The following is a 15,588-nucleotide window of genomic DNA, read 5'->3' as shown; positions in this document are numbered from 1 at the left end:
AAACTACAGTACCCCAAAAATGTTTGCAAAACTAGTCATGATTATACTCATTTCAAAGCTCTTGACTTTCCAAGTCAAATGGTAGCAATTTCAAATTTCCAGGACTACTGCAACTCGAGATACGGTAGATTTGATTTTTGAGCTCAAACTACAGTAGCCCAAAAAATTCTGAATTTCAGAATTTTTTTCCAATTTTTCGCAGCTTTTTGGGACGATTTTTGTAATTTTTTATTCAATTTTTAAAACTAATTTTCTCAATAAAAAATTTTCGGAAAATTCAAAAAATCACAGAAATTCTGATTTTCATAAATTTCGGAATTTCAGATTTTTAAAAATTTCGGAATTTCAGTATTTTTTTTTCAGAAAATCTAGATTTTTCAGAACCAAAATCTTTAAAAATTTCCAAAAATCGATTTTTCGAAATTTCATATTTTTGAAAAATTGGCATTTTGGGAAGTAGAAGTTCTCTGAAAAATCCAGAAATTTTGTTAAAATTTTCCTTTTTCTCAATTTTTTTAAAACTAAAATTTTGAAAAAAAAACCGAAAATTCCTAAAATCCTGATTTTCATAAATTTTAGAATTTCCGAATTTTTGTAAATTCAAGTTTTTTAACCTCAATATCTGATTTTTTCAAAATTTGAAAATTTCAGAATTTCAGATTTTTCAAAATTTCAGAATTTTAGATTTTTCAAAATTTTAGAATCTCAGGTTTTTCAAAATTTCAGAAAATTCTGATTTTTGAAAATTTCAGAATTTCGGATTTTTCAAAATTTCAGATTTTCGAAAAATTCAGAATTTCAAATTTTCAAAAAATTTCAAAATTCCAGATTTTTGTAAATTTCAAAAATATCAAATTTTCAAATTTTCAGATTTCTGAATTTTTCGAAAATCTGAAATTTATGAAAATCAGGATTTCAGGATTATTTTAGAAAACCAAAAATTCCTTAAATCCTGATTCTCATAAATTTTAGAATTTCAAAAAATTCAGATTTTAATTTTAAAAATCCTGAAATTCGAAAAAAAAATTTTTTTTTTGAAAAATCAAATTTTCAAACATTTTCAAAAAATTCCAAAATTCAAAAAAAATTTCCAAATTTTCAACTTTTTCAGAAAATAAAATTATGAAATTTCCAGCAAATTTTTTTTGCTATAATTTTCTAAATTACTTAATTAAATAGAGAGAATTTACAAAAATTCGGAAATTCTAAAATTTATGAAAATCAGTATTTTAGGAATTTTCGCGGTTTTTTTCAAAATTTTAGTTTTTAAAAAAATTGAGAAAAAGGAAAATTTTAACAAAATTTCGGGATTTTTCAGAGAAATTCTACTTCCCAAAATGCCAATTTTTCAAAAATATGAAATTTATTTTTCAAAAATATGAAATTTCGAAAAATCGATTTTTGGAAATTTTTAAAGATTTTGGTTCTGAAAAATCTAGATTTTCTGAAAAAAAAAATACTGAAATTCCGAAATTTTTGAAAATCTGAAAATCTGAAATATTCAAAAATCTGCCAAATTTTCGAAATTTATGAAAATCAGAATTTCTGTAATTTTTTGAATTTTCAAAAAAAATTTTCAAATTTCCAGCAAATTTTTTTTTGCTATAATTTTCTAAATTACTTATTTAAATAGAGAAAAAAAAGGGAAAAAAGTTTGTCTTCAAAATAAATAAAACACGAAAAAACGGCAAAAAAAAAACATCACATGATTCTAAACTTTCGATTGTTTTTGAAATTAACGATTTTTGGTCATTTGAGACGAAAAATGGGAGAAAAGAGGTCAAATTTTCGGTTTAAAAATGACAAAAATTGGCTTTAAAAATTCGGAAAATGGAAGAATTCAATTTTATTCAAATTTTCAATATTTTTTGAAAAATCAAATTTTCGTAAAAATTTCTTTAAAAAAACAGTTTTTCTGCGACTTTTCAGCTCAAATTTCCCTATTTTCCCCCAAAATTTCAGAATTTCAGATTTTCGAAAATTTCAGGATTTCAGATTTTTCAAAATTTCGGGATTTCAGATTTTCGAAAATTTCAGAATTTCAGATTTTCGAAAATTTGAAATTTTCAGAATTTCGGATTTTTGAAAATTTCAGGATTTCAGATTTTTCAAAATTTCAGAAAATTTTGATTTTTGAAAATTTCAGAATTTTAGATTTTTCAAAATTTCAGAAAATTCTGATTTTTCAGAATTTCAGAATTTCAGATTCTTCAAAATTTTAGAATCTCAGATTTTTGAAAATTTCAGAATTTCGGATTTTTGAAAATTTCAGGATTTCAGATTTTTGAAAATTTCAGAAAATTTTGATTTTTGAAAATTTCAGAATTTCAGATTTTTCAAAATTTCAGAAATTTTCAGATTTTCGAAAAATTCAGAACTTTCAGTTAAAAATAGCAAAAATTGGAAAATTCCATTTTTAATTTTTTTTCGAAATTCAAATTTCTGTTTATTTTGCAGTTCATAAGTACAAAAATGGTTAAAATCATTTTTTATAAAAAAAAAAATTTTTTTTTGAAAATAAAAAATTTTAAAAATCAGTTTTTCTGCCACTTTTCCGCTCAAATTTCCCAATTTTTCATCAAATTTCAATTGAAAAAAAAACGGAAAAAAATCAAGGAAAATCAGAAGGGTGATCAGAAGAAATCTCTTATCAACAATTATCAATTATCAATTATCAATTCTCTCACGTATCGTACGTCTCTTTTTCTCTCGTTTTCTCTCCAATTTTTGACCTGTTTTAAATGGTGTCAGATAACAAAATCTGACCATTCTCCTTCGTTTTTTTTGTGGCTATTTCGCCCTTTGGACATTGGACCAAAGGGGAAAAAACTGGAAAAAATGGTGATTTTTCAGCAATTTTCGCCTGAAAACTGGGAAAAAAATGCAGAAAATGCCATTTTAAGCTTATTTGAAGGCAATTTTTGCATAATTTACAGCCAAAAATCGGTCAATTTAGGCCAGTTTTAAGTCATTTTAGGCCATTTTTAGGTCATTTTTGGACATTTAAAAGTTATTTTTGGTCATTTTGAGGTCATTTTAGACCTAGTTAAGGGCATTTTAGGCCATTTTCAGGTCAATTTAGGCCATTTTTAGGTCATTTTAGGCTATTTTCAGGTTATTGTAGGCCATTTTTAAGTTACTTTAGACCAGTTTTAAGTCATTTTTTTCATTTTTGGACATTTAAAAGTTATTTTAGGCCATTCCAAGTAGTTTTAGGGCCATTTTAGACCATTTTTAGGTCATGTTAGGCTAGTTTTAGGTGATTTCAAGCCATTTTTCGGTAATTTTTGGACATTTTTAAAGTTCCCGGTTTTTCAGTATTTTTTAAAATAAAAATTAATTAAAAATTCGAAAAAATTGAATTTTTGTTCATTTTTCGGCATTAAAAAAAAACTTTAAAATGATTTTTCCGGTTTTTTTTCTCATTTTTTTTTTTTCTCAAGTTTAAAAAATGAAAAAACTCTGAATTTTCGCTTTTTTAGAGTCTTTTTTTTTTTTGGGAAAAATCGCTTTTTTCAGCATTTTTGGGGAATTTTTCCAATTTTTCATAATTTTTAGCCAGTTTTTCACTTACCCACACCAGCTGTAAATCCAATTACAGCCAACAAATAGTCCGATTTGTTGCTCCAATTTCCTGGAATTTTCATCAATTTTTAGAGATTTTCAGAGCTAAAAAATGCTAGAGAATCCAATTTTTCGTGGTGTTAAGACCCACAAATTTGATGTCTAGACTCATTTTTCGCGGGAAATTCAAATTTTCAGGTTATTTTCAGCTACCTCTTATCCTATTCTCATCTCCAACACCTGTGATTTCCTCAAACGGATATTCGATATCTCCTTCTCTAGTGTAGTCCGGCAGTTTTGCGTCTAGCTGGAACATTTTTGACGCCAAATTCAAATTTTTCAGTCGATTTCAGCCCTACCTGTCTGATGAACGGTGGATATAGGCTCATATCCACCTGGCCCCGCCCATTTCGATCTTCGTTACTCGAAATTGACATTTTTCATCTAAAAATGTCAGAATTTCGATTTCCGGACACCTAAAAATTATTGATTTTCGCGAATTTTTGGTGCAAAACACTAGGAAAAATACGAAATTCGAGGAGAAAGAAGAGAGAAACGGCTTCTTTTATTACACAATGAGTGAGCCGGCCGGCTGCTGATCCGTGGGGAAAAATTGAAAACAAATGTAGGTAAAAGAGATGAAAATGAAAGAGAGAGATTACAAAAAATTGAGCGAAAATTGGGGAAAAATTGAAATGGAAACTTTATTAAACTTAAAAAATCGCAAAAAAAGTAATAAAAATTATTCCAGACGATTTATGGCACTTCCAGAGAAGTTTAACATATTAAAATAGAGCTTATCACACGCTTCATCGATAAAAATAGATGAAAATCCAGAAAATTTGGTGGGAAACGCTGAAAATCGACGATTTTGAAGTTCTGGAAAGGGAAAATAGAAAAACTCCAGGTTGCCGATGCAAGCGCGCTCGATGGCTATGGAGGAGAGAGTGGAGACGCAGAGGGTTTTTAGAGGAAATTTGAAAATTGGTTTGAGGAATGGGGGAATTTTTGAGAATTCGAATCCGGATTTCATGGGAACATAATAAGAAGAGAGAAAGAAAAAGAAAATTTTAAGAATTGCAAATAAATATTCAAATTAAACATTCAAAAAAATGTTATAACTTTTTATAAGCAAAAATATCGAATTTGTCTTTAGAATCCAAAACTTACAATACAAAAAACCAAATTTTACAGATTTGAAAAAAGCAGTCGGGAAAAAAAATTGAAGAATCCTAAAAATTCCTGTTGAGAACATTTTTTTTTCTATTTTTCTCTTGAATTATTGGCCTATACTTAAAAGTTTTGCATATCAAAATGTAGCTCATCCTATTTCCAAGCGGCTTATCAACTTTTCAATATCAAATTTCTACTCCGAAACCACCTAATTCCAGTTTTTCTAAAATTCTAAAACTTGTCCCGCTGCAAACGCGCTCTATCTGCACGCGCTAGAGAAACAAGACGCAGAGAAAATCTCTATTTTTTTATGCAATTTCAGGCATAATTGGGTTAAGAAACTTCAAAAATTCAGGAAAAAACCCAATTTTTTTTTGAAAATCTCATAAAAATGCAAATTTCTCGTCGATTTTTGCACACAACAAGGCATTTTCATGCAGTGGCACCAGGTAAATGCCAATTTTTCGAGCAAATATTTGATTTTCTTTCATTTTTCTATTCAGAATTCCGCGAAAACTTCCAATTGCCCGCACAATACGACTACCGGCAGTGGTTTCCGATGCACATGTCGGTGCAGTTGAAGAAAATGGAAGCGAAATTGAGATCGGTGGATTTGGTTATTGAGGTGTGGCCGAAAATTAAAAAAAAAATAGTTTTCTGGTGTTTTAAACTAATTTTAGACCGTTTTTTGCATATTTTCCATCAAAAAACCACCAAAAACAACCTAAAAATCATAAAAATCGGTCAAAATCCGCCGAAATTCAATTTTAGCCTAAATTCAGCTAATTTAGGCCAAAAAACGCTTAAAAGGTCATTTCTCGGGCCAAAAAAACTCTGAAAAATTCATTTTCTGCCCTGAAAATCGATATTTCCAGGTCCACGACGCCAGAATCCCGGTTACCGGTCGAAATGAGCAATTCTTCCGGCATCTGTACGCAATTCGGCCTCATATCCTGGTTTTAAATAAATGCGATCTAATCGACATGAAAAAATACAAGTTTGTACTGAAAAATCGATTTTTAAGCTGGAAATTTCAAAAAAATCCGGATTTTCAGACAAAAAATCGAGGACTACTACTATGATATGGGCATTGAGAAGGTGCTCTTTACAGACTGCAAAAAGCGACTTCCCAGGTGATTTTTGGACGTTTTTAATGTGAAAATTTCGGTTTTAATGACCTAGAAAAGCCCTAGGTCATCTAAAAATTTGAATTTTTCAAAAAAATTTTTTTTTTGAATTTTTCAATAATTACCGGCTATAATAAATCTTCTAAATATATAACATAAATTTCGGAATTTTGTAGTTTTCTAACGATTTTTATCGATTTTTCAATGAAAAAATGATCAAAAATGGCCTAAAAATTTGAATTTCAAAAAAAAAAAAAAATTTTTTTAATTTTTCAAAATTTCGAAAAATTCAAATTCCAGAATTCCGCGATTTTTGTTAAATCGCGGAATTCTGGAATTCAAGTTTTTCAAAAATTTGAAAAAATAATTTTTTTGCAAAATTTTCGAAAAAAAAAATGTTTTGCATTTCTTTGCAGTTTAAGGGTTTTCTAGGCCATTTTTGACCATTTTTTCATTGAAAAATCGATAAAAGTCGTTAGAAAACTACAGAAATCCGGAATTTAAATTATAAAAAATTTGAAAAATTCCAAATAATTTTTTTTGGAAATTTTCATAAAGATTGTTTTTTTCTAAAGTTTGAATTTTTAGATTTTAGATGACCTAGGGCTTTTCTAGGCCATTTCAAACGATTTTTTCTCACAAAAACAAACTAAACAGGCGAGGAAATTACAAAAATCTGGAATTTGATTTTTTCGAAATTTTGAAAAAATTTCAAAATTTTTTTTTTCAAAAATTTGAATTTTTCAGATGACCTAGGGGTTTTCATGGAAAAATGGTCTAAAGTGGCCTAGAAAACTCCTAAAATGCTGAAAATTCGAAAAAAAAAAACGAATTTTCGAATTTTTTCAAAAATCTCGATTTTCAGAGCCCTAAACGATGTGAAAACGTCAATGTTGCATGCACTGGAGTCGTCAAAACGATTCAATCGAACCGTCAAAACCGAATATCAATCAATGGTCGTCGGAATTCCAAATGTTGGAAAATCATCGCTAATCAATGCGATTCGAACGCATACATTGGGAATTAAACGCAAAGCAGTGAGTTTTTCTAGTTTTTTGGCTGAAAATCGGCTGAAAATGAGGAATTTCAAGCCAAAAACCAAGAAAATCCGCCGAAAATGAGCCATTTTAAGCCAAACACGCGAGATTCGGAAAAGGGGGCGGAGCTTGAGCCAACAAGCCACGCCCACTAAAAGTAACCGAGAACACAAGGAAAAATAGATGAAAATCCGCATTTTTAAGCCAAAAAACTAAACAGAAATGAGCCATTTTGAGCCAAAAACCCAGAAAAATGGAGCTAGGAAAAAAGGGGCGGAGCTTGAACTAATCAAGCCACGCCCACTAAAAATTAGTCGAAAATGTGGCATTTTTAGTCATTTTTGGAAAATCAAAATTTCCAAAAAATCGAAATTTAGGCTCCGCCCCTTTTTGAAGTCATTTTCTGTTCGATTTGAGGTTTTGAGAAAGAGGCTCCGCCCACTTTTTCCAATTTTTAGTTTTTGCAGAAAATTAAAAAAAAACAGGCTCCGCCCCTGTTTTTATAGACTCCGCCCACTTTTCTACGAGTCTAGACATAATTTTTCCGAAATTAGACCATTTTTGTCTCCTAAGCTCCGCCCACTTTTCCAATTTTATGTTTTTTTTTTGTTGTCTTTAGGCTCCGCCCACTTTTTAGTCCTAAGCTCCGCCCACTTTTTGCAGGTCGCCTATCGGCCATTTTTAAACTCATTTTTTGGTCCTGTTTTGAAAATATAAAAATGAATTTATTTCCAAATTCTCAGACTCCGCCCCCCTTCTTCTAAGCTCCGCCCACTTTCAGGTAGAAGCAGGCGCCCGTCCGGGAGTGACTTTTGTCCCTTAAGCTCCGCCCATTTTTCCAATTTTATGATTGTTTCTTTTTTGTCTTTAGGCTCCGCCCACTATTTTTTTTTATATATCTGTAACACTGTTACTGGTGCCTAGAATGCTTTTGGAAAAATTACAGAAACTTCAAGAAGATATGAAAAACGTTAGACTCCGCCCCTTTTCTGTCCTAAGCTCCGCCCACTTTTTCACTTTTGTTATTAAACTTTTCAATTCGTCCAAATTGCTAATTGCTCAAGTTGGGTTCTAGAAAACTTTTCAGACTCCGAACACTTTTTGAAAGACAACCCTGATTTAAAGAAGTTTCTAGACTCCGCCCACTTTTTCCACTGTTTGGTCATTTTTCAGGATGATCATTTTTGGCCGTTTTTTTTTCGAAAATTTAGAATTTTTTTTCCAAATTCTCAGATTCCGCCCCCCTTCTTCTAAGCTTCGCCCACTTTCAGGTAGAAGCAGGCGCCCGTCCGGGAGTGACAGTTGAGTGCAGAATCGTGTTCGAATAATGGACAAACCGCCCATCTACATAATCGACACCCCAGGAGTACTGTCGCCGAATTCTCGAAACGTTTCGGATGCAATGAAACTGGCACTGTGTGATTTGGTACTCGAATCACATGTCAATTTGTACTATCTAGCCGATTTTCTACTTTTTTCACTCAATCGAACCGAAGATTTCACTTATTTGAAGCTATTGGGAATCGAGGAGATGAGAAAAGAGCCCAGTGATGATATTCAGGTTTGCGTTACTGTAGATTTTGCTACTGCAGCTCATTGGAGTACTGTAGAATACAGAAATCCTATACACATGTGAAACTTTTGAATTTTAGGGGGTACGACGAATTCGAACGCTTCTACAGTACTCTAAAGAGCTGCAATAGCAAATCTACAGTATGTCTACAGTCTCTAGAGCTTTCAGTAATTTTGCTATTGTAGCCTTTGTGGATTACTGTAGCTCGACTATGGATGGCATACGGTAGTTTTCTAGAAGACTACAGTAATCCTACAGTCTAGTTACACAGCCACAGGCTACCGTAAACCATGCTACAGTTGTCAAGGATTACTGTAGGAATACTGTAGGATTTTAATTTTGACCTTTTTCAGCCAGTTTCAAATACTTCAAAATTCCAACATCTCCAAATTCTCAAAACTCGTCTGAAATTCAGATTTTCAGCCTAAAATTTGCCATCCATAATCGCTACAGTAATTTTACAGTAATCCAGAAAGGCTACAGTACCAAAATCTACAGTAACCCGAAATCAAAATAATGCAAGCGCGCCCCATGGCTAACAACGTTCCAATTAGGGACATTTCGACTCCGACACAGTTCGAATTTCGCGCAGTTCGATTCTGCTCTTGTTCTGTTTTGACACATGTTCGACTTTGGAAGCGTTCGAATTCGTCGTACCCCCCGAATTTTAGTATTTTTGATTTTTTTGAAATGTTTCGATTTCCAGATTTCGGGTTACTGTAGATTTTGGTACTGTAGCTCATTGGAGTACTGTATTCAACAATACAGAAATCCTATTTCCAGAGCAGCTCAGGAGTACTGTAGGATTACAGAAATGGGGTATACTGTAGGATACAGGTGTGGTACTTTTAATTTTTTGAAATTTTCGAATTTCAGAAATGTTTCGATTTCCAGGTTTCGGGTTACTGTAGATTTTGGTACTGTAGCCTTTCTGGATTACTGTAAAATTACTGTAGCGATTATGGATGGCAAATTTTAGGCTGAAAATCTGAATTTCAGATGAGTTTTGAGAATTTGGAGATGTTGGAATTTTGAAGTATTTGAAACTGGCTGAAAAAGGTCAAAATTAAAATCCTACAGTATTCCTACAGTAATCCTTGACAACTGTAGCATGGTTTACGGTAGCCTGTGGCTGTGTAACTAGACTGTAGGATTACTGTAGTCTTCTAGAAAACTACCGTATTCCATCCATAGTCGAGCTACAGTAATCCACAAAGGCTACAATAGCAAAATTACTGAAAGCTCTAGAGACTGTAGACATACTGTAGATTTGCTATTGCAGCTCTTTAGAGTACTGTAGAATACAGAAATCCTATTTCCAGAGCAGCTCAGGAGTACTGTAGGATTACAGTATCCTATGAAATTGGGATTACTGTATTTTTCGAATTTCAGAAATGTCTCGAATTCCTGATTTCGGCTTACTGTGGATTTTGGTACTTGTAGCCTTTCTGGATGGGTTACGTTTACTGAAATTGCCGTCTTTAAATTCATATTTTAAGCTGAGCAATTGAATAAAAATTGTTGTGGCTCAGTTGGATTACTGTAAGATACGGTAGATTTCTTGTGATTCGGGGTTACTGTAGATAACGATTACTGTATCAAGGTCACCGCAGCTTGCAGCTCTTTGGAGTACGGTAGGCTACGGTAATCTGGTTCGAGTTCAGGAATAATATAGAGGATTACTGTAGCTTTTTCTAGTCCTTTTTGAAATTTCTATAGATTAGGATATGTTTTGAGACTCAAGGTTACTGTAGATTTGCTACTGCAGCTTTTTGAGTTACTGTAGGATTACTGTAGTTATGAAAATGCTACCAGGGTTACTGTAGCAATTAGGATTACTGTAGGATACGGTAGAATATCTGTAATGACCATGGGTTAATGTATTTTTCCTACTGTAGCCTTTCTGAATTACTGTTGTTGGAAAAATTCTAAAAATTTAGAAAATCTGAAAAATTCTGAAATTCCAGAAGATTACTGTAGAAAAAGGAATGTATCATATGCGATTACTGTAGCTCATTGGGTTATTGTGGGGAAGACTGTAGATAGAGATTACTGTCATCAAAGTTACTGTAGAACTGCTACTGCAGCTGATTGGAGTACTGTAGAATACATAAATCCTATTTCCAGAGCAGCTCAGGAGTACTGTAGGATTACAGAAATGGGGATTACTGTAGGATGCAGGCGGAACTTTTGAATTTTTTAAATTTTCGAATTCCAGACTCTGGGGTACTGTAGATTTTGGTACTGTAGCCTTTCTGGATTACTGTAGCAACTATGTTGATGGACGGTAGTCTGTGTACTGTAGGGTTACTGTAGTTAGCGAAAAAATTGTGAAATTCCAAAAATCCAAAACTTCCGGCGAATTACTATAGAGGATTACTGTACCCTATCGGTTTACTGTAGCTCTATCTAAACTCTACAATTGCTCATCCTAAGCCAGTTTTCATTAAAAAAGACGCTTTTTATAGTCTTTCAGCTAGATTTTCAGCCAAAAGTCTGCACAATATGAGAACAGGATTAGGGTTACTGTAGGATACGGTAGATAGAGATTACTGTGTCTTATGAATCCCACGCTATTAGGATTACTGTAGAATACGGTAGATGTGTTGAGGCTAAGGGTTACTGTAATATTGCTATTGCAGCTTCTCTGTGGATTACTGTAGCAACTGTGTACTGTAGTTAGCGAAAATTGAGAAAAAAAATCTGAAATCCGAAAATTCTGAAATAAGAGAAATTCCGGATGATTACTGTAATTTACTGCATTCTACCGGAATTACTGTAGCTCTGAAAAATGGTGGTTACTGTAGTATGGCAAGTTGCTTAGCAACCCAGAAAACCCAAAAAATCCCAAAATTTCAATTTTTTAGGAGATCCTAGCGCTGACATGTGCTGCAAACGACTACCGTATCAATGCGAGTATGGGCGAGCGATGGGATTTCGATCGTGCCGCCAAATACTTCATTCAGCTGTATCGAAATTCGAAATTCCACGATTCGTGTCTCGATCAGGACTTCTTTTTGTACAGAAATTAGCATCATTTTTATTTGATTTTTGAGCTTTTCTTCGTTGATATTTTGGTTGTTGAAATTATAGAAATTATTGGATAGAAATTATTCTGTTGTTGATTTTTTAAAGAAAATCTCAATTTTTCAATTTAAAAAAATTTTCAAAAAAATCGGATTGTTCAATTAAAAACAAACATTTTTATCGACCAGAAAAAATATCGAATAAAAAGAAAATACCGAGAAAAAAGGACCGGAAAACTCTGGAATTTCAATTAGAGAGTAACACAAATGATTGGAAAGAAAAACACAGAAATTTTGAGAAATTCAAAATTTGGAAAAAAAACAATTTTTTTTTTTTTGAAATTTTTTCCCCAAAATTTCAGCCACTATTTAGCATGTAGTTGTGGTGCAGAGATGCGAATTTTCGTTGGAAGATTGCGAGACGCAGAGTCGTCAGACAGTAGTGATTTGATCAGTGCCGCTTGTCGGTCCGTTTTTTGGCGCTGAAAAATTTGAAAAAAATTTGAAAAATTCGGCTGAAATTGAAGAAAAAAAGAACAACAATTTTTTGAGGCAAAAATTCAGAAAAAAAATTAAAAAAAAATTTTTTTTTTCAAAATTTCAAATTTCCCCAAAAAAAGTGGGCGTGGCCTATGACTCACCGTAAACAGCTCGATCGCCTGCTTCGTCGCTTTTCCGCGTTTCCCGATTCCGGGTGTCACTTTGACACGGTATTTGTATGTTGAGAGAGCCTGAAAAATGCGGGGGGAGGATTACGGTAAGTAGGTACAGTAGTAGTCCTTGGAAATTTGATTTTATTCAGAAATACACCCGTTTTGAGGTCATTTTAGGCCAATTTCGCTCAATTTTCAGCCACAAATCAGCGAATGCTGCATGCATTTTCAGCGCCATTTTTCAAGCTTTTTCGTTCATTTTTTGGCTCAAAATGCTCATTTTCCCCAAATTTTAAGCCAAAAAAAAAAACGCCAATTTAAGCCATTTAAAGGCCATTTTAGGTCCAATTTTCGAATTTTTTCGTTCAAAAAACCTGAAATTTCCGTCATTAAGTCAATTTTGCTTAATTTTCAGCCATTTAAAGATCATTTTTGGCCCATTTTAGCTTAAAATTTACCGAATATGCGATTTAAGGTCATTTTAAGTCGAAATTTCTCAAATTTTCAACCAAAAATCATCCAATTCAAGCCATTTAAAGGTAATTTCAGGTCCAGTTTTCCAGTTTTTTGGTCTATTCTTGGCTCAAAATGCTCATTTTCCCCAAAATTCGTCAATTTAAGCTTTTTAAAGGTCATTTTTCCCAAATTTTCAATCAAAAATCGGCTAATTTAGGTCATTTTTCCAGTTTTTTATTTATTTTTTCATTTTTGACTCAAAATGCTCATTTTCCCCCATAATTTACAGTCGAAAATAGGCCAACTTAGGCCCTTTTATAGGACTTTTCAGGTCATTTGCCTCTTTTTGGTCTATTTTCGAGATTTCAGCCAAAAATTTTGAGCATTTTAAGACTGGTTAGGGTCATTTTTGGTCCATTTTTGGCTCCAAATGCTCATTTCCCCTCCAAATTCCAGCCAAAAGTCGACCAATTTCGGCGTTTTTAAGATCATTTGAAGTCCAATTTTCTCCATTTTCAAGCTATTTTAACTCAATTCTCCAGTTTTTTAGTTGGTTTTTGGCTCAAAATGCTCAAAATTACCGAATACGGTGCCACCACTGGAACCGCAAACAATAGAGTATCCTCATCGAGTGGTTGAGCTGTCAAACTGCTCAAAATGCTCTGCTCCTCGGCGTTGGCCTCCTTATCATCTTCTTCTTCTGGCTCTTCTTCGTCCGGATTTTCAGCTTTTGGAGCAGCCTCTTTTTGGGCCGTTTTCGGCACGGAATGCTCAATTTTCGGTGGTTTTTCCTGGATTTTCTCCTGTTTTTCCACGTTTTCCTCTTCCAATTTTCCCAATTTCCCCTGTGGCTTCAGAAGCTCTTTATGGAGCTCCAAATCATCGTCCGTCTGATCCTTATATTTTTGTTTCACCATCTTCTCCTTCCGCTGCTTTCGCTTCTGAGTTTTCGCGCTTGGACCCGCGAGCACTTGCTCTTTTTGACACTTCTCCTCCAGATACGTTTTTGTCGATTTTTCAGCCGTTTTCGGGACATTTTTCAGGGTTTTCGAGGCGTTTTTTGGTCCAATATCGATTAGGAACACCTCTTCGACCTCTTTTCCAATCTGAATTTGAACATCCGGGAATTCCACGTCTTCTGGAGCAATTTCTGGCTCCTTTTCGGGCAATTTTGGCTCATTTTCAGCATTTTCAGCTGCTGGCTCCTCCTCTTTTCGCTTCTCCTTTTCCAGTGCCACGTGTCTTTCGATGGATTCCTCATCCATACGAAACAGTATACCCAATCCCATCACCAGCTGACTTGGAGGCATGAAATTCTTCTTTCCACGAATCATGAAACTTCCCGATGGTAGATACTCGCCGGTTGGTGCCGTACGTGTCACCTGGGATGGGTGCACCCACCTGGAACAATTCAAAAAATTAATGTGGATTACGGTTGTTGTATTAAAACTACCGTATCTATACTTACAGTAATCCTAGAGAAATGAAACTGGTACCATTCGACTTGACTGGTCAAGAGCTTTCAAATGAGTATACTATTGACTAGATTCGACAGATTTTTTGGGTTACTGTAGTTTGATCCCAAAACTCAAATCTACCATATCTCTACTTACAGTAACCTTAGAACTATGAGACTAGTACCATTCGACTCGGCTTGTTGTTAGCTTTCCAATGAGTATAATCATGACTAGTTTTAGAAACTTTTTCGGGTTACTGTAGTTTTCGTGGTGGGGCCCAAAATGGCCGAAAATGAAAAGTCTTTTTGAATCCTGTAACAATCTAAAAGGGTAGACAAGCTTAGTTCGTTTAAGGCTTCAAAAAATACCATTTTCCGGATATTTTGGGTCCCACCACGAACACTACAGTACCCCAAAAATGCTTGCAAAACTAGTCATGATTATACTTATTTGAAAGCTCTTGACTTTCCAAGTCGAATGGTAGCAATTTCAAATTTCCAGGACTACTGCAACTCGAGATACGGTAGATTTGATTTTTGAGCTCAAATTACAGTAGCCCAAAAAATTCTGAAAAAAAGCCATGATTATATTCATTTGAAAGCTCGCAGCGAGCCGTGTGGAATGGTATAAGTTTCATATTTCTAGGATTACTGTAACTCGAGATACGGTAGTTTTATTGGAGAAGGCCCATTTTAGCCTAATTTTCATCGATTTCTCCGGCACCATTGGGCCCAATTTGAAGATCACAAATCCAGGAAAATTAGAAAATTGCTCACCACGCGGATGCAGTTACAGTAGCCTCCCATGCATTCGAGTAGCAAACAGCCATCTGGGCGGCTTCTGTGAGGGTTTTCGGTGGGATTTCCATCGATTCCTCAAATGATTTATTCCGAATGATCACTGATGAGGCACCACGGACATCCGCATGCATGTAGATGTCATTCGGGCGGAGGTATCTGCGAACAATTGCTCATTTTTCATAGATTACTGTAGCTACAGTAGTCCCTCAATTCATGGAATCGCAGTTATCGGACTACTGTAGCAAAGCGATGTTTGTTTCCGCAGAAGATTTTTAAGAACCTGGTCACTGTTTCTACAGTAATCCCTTCAATTCATAAAATCGGAATATTGATGTACTTTTTGTTGGGTTACTGTAGGGCAGTGTGCCTTATCGACAAATGATTTGTCGACAAACGCCATTTTCGACAAATTTTTCGACAAATTTACCGGTAAATTTATGGGAAAATTACCGACAAATTGTCGATAAAAACAACAAATTTATCGACAATTTGTCAACAAAATTTTGTCGATAAATTGTCGACAAATTATCGGTAAATTTATCGAAAGTATTGTCGGAATAAAAAAAGTGAGACTCGGTGTTTGCGTACTTTGATTCCCGCCTCCCCCCACCGACGCTCCGCCCATCGCTTTGCAAGTGCGGCGTGGTGTTTTAGCGCCACTTGGGAGATCATATTTTCTATGAAAATCTGCAACAGAGCGCGCAGTTAAAGCCCTCACCCAC

General features: G+C 34.0%; 3 protein-coding genes across 3 annotated transcripts in view; 1 reads left to right on the top strand and 2 right to left on the bottom strand.

The window, feature by feature from the left end:
* Cbr-snf-6 overlaps positions 1-4,001 on the bottom strand; it is a gene marked incomplete at both ends in the record, with an annotated part of 13,460 nt that extends 9,459 nt beyond the window's left edge. Inside the window, 3 exons of the mRNA XM_045243464.1 lie at positions 3,575-3,634; positions 3,778-3,871; positions 3,924-4,001. Coding sequence (XP_045094654.1) covers positions 3,575-3,634; positions 3,778-3,871; positions 3,924-4,001 — 232 coding nt within the window. The remainder of the gene's footprint in view (positions 1-3,574; positions 3,635-3,777; positions 3,872-3,923) is intronic.
* Positions 4,002-5,128: 1,127 nt separating this feature from the next.
* On the top strand, positions 5,129-11,506 carry CBG11721 (the record flags this gene model as incomplete). The annotated part of the gene is made up of 7 exons (XM_045243463.1): positions 5,129-5,186; positions 5,241-5,362; positions 5,613-5,734; positions 5,793-5,870; positions 6,730-6,901; positions 8,214-8,462; positions 11,342-11,506. 7 exons carry the CDS (start codon positions 5,129-5,131, stop codon positions 11,504-11,506), a joined length of 966 nt encoding a protein of 321 aa, XP_045094653.1.
* A 359-nt stretch (positions 11,507-11,865) lies between these two features.
* The window catches only part of CBG11722, a gene marked incomplete at both ends in the record, with an annotated part of 12,903 nt that continues 9,180 nt past the window's right edge, over positions 11,866-15,588 (bottom strand). The window contains 4 exons of the mRNA XM_045243462.1: positions 11,866-11,982; positions 12,142-12,231; positions 13,191-14,010; positions 14,843-15,022. Coding sequence (XP_045094652.1) covers positions 11,866-11,982; positions 12,142-12,231; positions 13,191-14,010; positions 14,843-15,022 — 1,207 coding nt within the window. The remainder of the gene's footprint in view (positions 11,983-12,141; positions 12,232-13,190; positions 14,011-14,842; positions 15,023-15,588) is intronic.

The sequence above is a fragment of the Caenorhabditis briggsae genome, assembly GCF_000004555.2.
Source record: "Caenorhabditis briggsae complete genome, chrIII, whole genome shotgun sequence".
NCBI classification, from domain to species: Eukaryota; Metazoa; Nematoda; class Chromadorea; order Rhabditida; family Rhabditidae; genus Caenorhabditis; species Caenorhabditis briggsae.
Note: the sequence above shows the minus strand (reverse complement) of the source record. Positions and strands in the feature narration are given on the sequence as shown.